At 49.7% G+C, this 6,437-nt stretch overlaps 2 protein-coding genes across 2 annotated transcripts in view; one reads left to right on the top strand and one right to left on the bottom strand.

Moving 5' to 3' along the window:
* Window positions 1–3,026: 3,026 nt before the first annotated feature.
* On the top strand, window positions 3,027–3,243 carry MED9 (mediator complex subunit 9; the record flags this gene model as incomplete). The annotated part of the gene is made up of 1 exon (XM_009709969.1): window positions 3,027–3,243. A coding segment is annotated over one exon (217 nt), but the record flags the coding sequence as incomplete, so codon positions are not given.
* A 2,630-nt stretch (window positions 3,244–5,873) lies between these two features.
* Window positions 5,874–6,437, bottom strand: part of RASD1 (RAS, dexamethasone-induced 1) — a 1,922-nt gene continuing 1,358 nt past the window's right edge. The window contains exon 3 of the mRNA XM_009709968.1: window positions 5,874–6,284. Within this exon, the coding sequence (XP_009708270.1) occupies window positions 5,936–6,284 (349 nt within the window). The 3' untranslated portion in view covers window positions 5,874–5,935. The remainder of the gene's footprint in view (window positions 6,285–6,437) is intronic.

The following is a 6,437-nucleotide window of genomic DNA, read 5'->3' on the forward strand; positions in this document are numbered from 1 at the left end:
ATCCTCAGGGTGCCCCAGATGGGTAGCCGGGCAATGAGGTCACCCCTGTAGTGATGCTGTCCAACCTCCCAGCATCTCCTTTGCCTTTGTTTTCCCAGCGGGAGTTCCTAGGAAGAGTCTCAGAGGGAGCTGGCACAGCCCCAAGTGCACCTCCGCTCTGAGTCACGCCGGTACCTGGGTGGTGTTTGGGTCACACCGTGGCCCAGGTACACCATGACCCCACTGTTAACAGCCAGGAGCAGGAGTGTTGTACTTGCGCTGGGTTATTGCTCCACATAACAGCCTCGGAAAGTACGGGCAGTGCTGGGGCAGGAACCCATTCCTTGGGAGTTGTAAAAAGGAGGATGGCTTCTGCAGTGTTACAGGTGAAATTGTTCTCTTCCCGGTTCAAGATAAGTACTGCAGGGGTAAAAGGCACTGGTAGAAGGGTCCTGAGAACTGCGATGTTTCTGGCCCAGGATAACCCCTTCAGAGATGCTTGTCTGAGGTCCCGGTAGGGTGGTGGCTCTGCCATGAAAATCCATCCAGGCCAGCTCCATGCTCTCACCTGGGCACACTGCGGGGCGAGGCAGAGGGCATGGGAAGCATGAATTCCCTTGTTACTGGTTGTGGGCCTGGCTGCCCTTTCCCTGTACTCTTATTTAGGAGCTGAGGCTGGTTTGTATCCTGCTGCTGTTTCACTTGCATCAAGCATGTCTGAAGGGTGAGAGAGATTTCACCCTTAATGGCTCTGCAGCCTCAGCCATGGCAAAGAAAGACTGAACACCCCCTGACACCCCAGTCCAGATACAGAACGGGTGTGAGAACGCAAACCCTCTGTTTTCCCTCAGTTTCCCCGTTGTGCTGGGGGTGGGCAGTTGCCCCCGACCTCGGATTTTGCCTCATCTGTCCAGACCACAGAAGTGAGGCTAAGCCCATCGCCAGGTGCGTGCGTGCATGTACATAAGCCAAGTGGGCAGTAACCATGGGCCGAGACCTCCCAGATTCCTATATGTCACCGAGCAGGTCATGGTGATGTGCAGATGACAGTCCCTACGATATCTTGTGCCCTGTCCTCCTGAGCCACCCACTCCTGCTACCAAGCTACCTCCTGCGGCTTCGCACCGGCACTTCTGGGCGGCATGAGCAGATGTAGGTACGCTGAACAGTGCTGCAGACGGGTAGGACCGCAGAGGCAAGTGGTGGGATGTGTTGCCTCGCATCCCTGACAGATGGCAAACATAATATCCTTTAACAGTGCTGCTAGTTGCAGAGTCCAGCCCTGCTGTTCTGACACCGACTCAGCCGCGAAGACCCATCTCCAAGGTGACTCTGTGCTGAGGAGCGAGGCTATATCACAGAAATTTGCTTACATTCAAGGACATGTGCTTTTTCCCGTTGTTTGAGTCCAGAGAAAGTTTTCCCAAGCAAGGCTTGCTGATATTATCAACCTTATACAGTCAAACGGCGTCGCCGCTGAGGTCCCAGCGCGTGGCTCCGCCGGTGGTGGGTTGTGCTGGTGTGATGAGGAACGCTGTGCCTTCAGGCAGATCTTCCGCGCAGTCCATCAGCACAAGCTGTGGCTGGACGTTGCGTTGAATCCTGTGTTACTGCAGGCAGCTGCAGTCTCTTCCCGCACCTCCTCACCCCTGCCTGTCCGTGCCTTCAGAGACAGAGTCGCTTCAGTGGCTTGATCCAGCAGGAAAACCACCCATCAGGAAAAAAAACCCAAAAAACCAACACAAAACCAAACCTGAAATAATTATTCCTTTGGATCAACCAGCCAGACAGGCAGCTGTCAGTTTTCTATGTGTGGGGAAGGGAACAAGACTTGGGGAGACCTGGAGCGGGGGAGATGTCCCTCTTAAAGCCAGCCTGCAGCTACGGTGGATTAAAGGCAGCGTCAACCCATCCTTCCCCAGACGTGCCGTGGGGTTGTGTGTATTTTTCCACTGCTGCCCTGGCTGTAAATGCCTGCACAATGGGGATACATGATAGTACCAGCTGCAGTTTTATTTAGAGGGGAGTAATGAATATTTTGTTCCAACAGGCTTTTGAAACAAACGGCGACCATCTGGTTAAAAGTTTTGCTCTCAGCCATATCATGATTCCCCAAAGTTATAATCGAGCACCTCTCTGCCCTGGTCGTGCCAAGCAGATTTATTTTTAGGTCTGGCTATTAAACAGGCTCCCAGTTTTCAAAGACTGTTAGAATCCCACTTTCGTTATTAACAGGCGCCCTGGAAGCGGGGACTCGCTTTTGCCTGGAATCGGTAGAACTTCTCACTGGTGCTAACAAAGCTGAGGCAGATACTAATGAGGGTTTGAGGGCAGATGCTGCCTCAGACAACACGGATCCTTGAAAAGCACAGAGCTGGCTGCAGAACCAATTGTGCTGCTCTTAAAAAAAAAATAAGCTGTTGCTTCTCTTTTATTAGCTATACATCCCCAGAGAGTCGTTTTAAAGCTCCAAAGTACCGTTTTCTCTGCCATTGGATACTCTCTGATGCTTTGGGGAGCAGTTTCTGTTTTCTGCTGTCAAGCTGTTTGACTGCATTGATTTTTTCGTGTTGCAGCATCAACAGGTCACGGGTGAGACTGAGATCTTTTTTTCCAGGTGCCTACACACAACACATATGTAATCCCACCTTCCCCAAAGAGAGATACAGGAGTTCAAACAGAGGGAGAATTCAGCCTGCTCCATGGTCATGTTTTAAAGCTGCAGACCAGCTCCTAACTCAATTGATGGGTCCTGAGGTAACTGGATTGTGTGCTGGAAGTTAGCAGGAAACCAGTTTGCCCCAGAGGCCACCCAGTCTGTATATCTATCTGTATATATCTATACAGTCTATCTGTCTATCTGTATATATCCATTTTATTGGGATAGGTGAGTTAGGTGTGTATAGCTAGATACCAAGAGCACAAGTTTCCCAGTGAATTCCAGTTTAAGCCCTGGTTGCACTGGAAATGACAGTCACCCCTGTGGGCTGAAGGGACGTTTCCAATAGGAGAATTCAACAATGTCTCCATTTTTCTCTCCTCTGCAGCATGGACAAGGACAGCCAGGATGTTCACCAGGTGCTGAATGAGCTCAAGAACAAGTTCCAGGAGATGAGGAAGCTGATCAGCTCCATGCCCGGCATCGGTGTGAGCCCAGAGCAGCAGCAGCAGCAGCTGCAGAACCTGCGGGAGCAGGTCCGGACCAAAAATGAACTGCTGCAGAAGTACAAGAGCCTTTGCATGTTTGAAATCCCCAAGGAGTAGGAAGGGTGCAGCTCTGCTCTCCGGGTCTGAGGTACCTCCTCTCCTGGCCAAACAGGAGAGAGAAAGGTGGCAGAAGTTTACTTTTCTTTCTTGTACGCTTTTTTGGTCGTGTTGCTCTGAAGTTGTGTCTGTGTGGATCACAGGCATGTGACACCGAACCAGAACACTGTGTGCTTCACATATGATGATTACAGCGGTATGTTCACTTTGATCTGCTGTAGGACTGTGCATTTATGTATGCATCTCTTCTGTTTTTTCTTGGGTTGGAGTGGGGTTTTTTTTTCCTTACATTCAAGCAAGCAAGAGACATGTATGTTTTCTCCTTGCTAAGGGTCAAAGCACTGGCTGGTTAATTTCAACAGAAAAAGGGGACATTTTTGGCAATTTTTTTCACTGAAAAGTGGCCAAACATCACAAGGGAGCATAAGAGGGAAGCGTGAGCTGTTTGGCCCTGCTCCTGGAAAGGGTCTCTGGGACACTTTCCAGTCTCTGTGTGTGGAAAGAGGAATGATTGCTTTCAATTACTTCTGAATTTCTCTCTCTCTCTTTTTAAACAAATCATGGTTGTATCTGAGATGAGTCAAGTAAAGATTTAGAATTCCAAACTACCCCTCTTGTGTATTCACTGAGTGGATGTGGGCCGAGCAGGGCCAGGACTTTGGCAGCACAGAGGAGGTGCGTAGCCTGGGCCCAGCTCCTGTGTCTTTACGTTGCTTTTTTGGAAGCAGGGCAACAGGAGAGCGAAGCAGGGACTGCCGGGGAGCGGATTTCGGTAGGCTTTGGGTGCGTAAGTCTCCTTGGGTGAGTGCAGCTTGTAGGCAGTACGTTGGGCACCTGGCTCTTAAAACAGAGGAAGGGCAAGCAGAATCAAAACAAAGGGCATAAATGACAAAAGCTTTTAGTTATTCCATACATGACAGAAGTCAGGCTCAACAGGATGGGTCGCTTCCACATCCGAAGTGCTGCAAGGGCTTCCCGCAAACACAAGTATTTGAGCGGCTTGAACATTTGCAAGCTCTTGAATGTTGTATCGCATTCAGATGGATCGCGGAGCTCCCTGCCCTCTGTCCTCCTGCTGTTACTCTTACGGTGGCAGATGACAACCTGGTGAGCAGCACCGCATCTCGCTGACTCACAAAGATGGGACGAGACCTTGAATCTCGTGGTTCTCTGAGTTATGCTGAATGGTGGTGCAGGTCAGTAGTAGAAGAAGTGAAAAACCAGCTAGTGAAGTACAGTATCTGCTGAGAACCAGCATCTGAGGGCGGGTGGCACTTGGGCCTTCAGAAGAAGTGAAGTCTGTTTGGGTAGGGTTTTCCTTTCCTAAACCAAAAGGCAGGTAATTCTGCTCGTTGGGAGCTGGGATGGTCGTGACTCACCTGTAGCCTAGAGATTACTCTGTCCCCGCTGGAATACTTTACTAGTACTTTCTTTGGGAAGATGCCAGCGTGTAAACTCTGAGCGAAGCAGAACACCAAGATAAACAAAGCACAGTGTACACTCTTTTTATTACTGACATTACCTTTCTGCCAGCCTGTGCCAGCTCAATAAGTCCTTGTGTCCTATGCCTGGATGGCAGTTTCCCTTTTTTTGCCAGTTGCCGTTCCTCTGAAATCAGGGCATATGCGGAGCTGGAAGAAACACCGTGTTTCCAAAGAAATGTCTGGCAGTTAGCGCAGGAACAAGTTAACTCCATCAACTTGAATCCAAGTTTCAAACGAAACTGGAGCAGTTTGGTTTGCCGTCTCACTCACCCACCTTAGTTTTATGGCTTCAATAGAATTTTTTTGCCATTAATATGTATTAAACATAGATTTGTTCTGCCACTTGAGGGGGAAACGGAGGCTGAAAATGGACTGAAACAGAAGCTGGAGCCGGGAAGAGCTCGTCTTTGAAGAGCTTTCCCCTTTCCCTTTCACTTCTGGCAATGGTTACTGCAACTTGTTAATAGGAAGAGATTAAAAAGCATGAGATGCAAAGGTGACCTTTCAAGCGAAGTACTTCCTTTACTCATATTGCAAAATAAAAACAATTGTCACGGACGGGGCACACATGAATCACTCTCTGTTGACATCATTAATGTGTGCTTAGTTAATCGGCAAAAAGCATGAAACACAATCAGCTCTTTATAATGAAGTGATGTCAGTTTTGCTTGGTTTCTGCAATGAATGACATGCCAATGCCCGGTGTGTCATGGGGCTGGCAGGATCGTCACTCTGCGTTAGTGAAGTGAGGAAAGAGTCCTGGCTCGGTGACCCATTTGAGTAACTAACTCTGTGCGTGGCCTCTCGTTGCCCTGTGTGGCAAGAAATCGGCTGCTTGCAGAGACGGAAACCTTTGCACTGGGAGTCGGAGAAAATGGGGTAATAAAGGGATTGAGTCGAGAGGCCGTTTGGAGCAGCTCGGAGCTGGGCTCGGGTCTCAGTTTAACAGGATCTGGTTTTGCTATGGGGCAGGGGGAGGAAGCAAAGGCAAACCCACATGTGCCATTTTAAAAAGATTTTATTAACTCGTAGAAAAAATAAAACATCAAGTTTCACCCACAGTAGAAACACTTGAAGATTTTTTGTTCATGTCAATGACAAACAATACCTACATAAAGTGCCTATTGTTTTCTTACTTAAAAAACCCTTCCCTCTCCCCCCGCCCTCCCCAAATCTTGCAAATCAGACAAGACAAATGTAAACAAGAGTCAGGTTTTTTGGTCCATTGGGGCTGTAACTCTGCAATGGCTTTGCAGCAGCTTAAGAGTGTCTTCTGCACGTGTTTTGCAGACACAGACGAACACACGACACAGAGCCAGAGTCCGTGCACAGCTTCTCAAGTTTAAAAAAAAAACCAACAAAACAAACCAAAACCAACAAAAACCCCAACCCCAAAGCCCCAAGCAGGCGCTGGCAGGCCTCTGCCCTCCCCCTGAAGGCAGTGCCCAAGGCTGGGTGGTTTGGGAGGGAAAGAAATACCAAGGTCCGTGCCCTCCACACTCATCCTCCCACCTGGCTGCCTGGCGGCTCACCCTTTCCCTGTCCCTCTGCCCGGAGGAGGCTGGTCCCAGCGACACCCCCCCTCCTGCCCTCCAAAGCCTCCCGCTTCGCACCCCTCGCTCCCAAAATGCACCCCCAGAGGAGGGAGCCGATGAAAGCGATCCCTCGGGAGGAGGGAGGCTGGGGACGAGGCGAACACCACCCTCCTCT

The sequence above is a fragment of the Cariama cristata genome, unplaced genomic scaffold, assembly GCF_000690535.1.
Source record: "Cariama cristata isolate BGI_N322 unplaced genomic scaffold, ASM69053v1 scaffold27181, whole genome shotgun sequence".
Taxonomy (NCBI): Eukaryota; Metazoa; Chordata; class Aves; order Cariamiformes; family Cariamidae; genus Cariama; species Cariama cristata.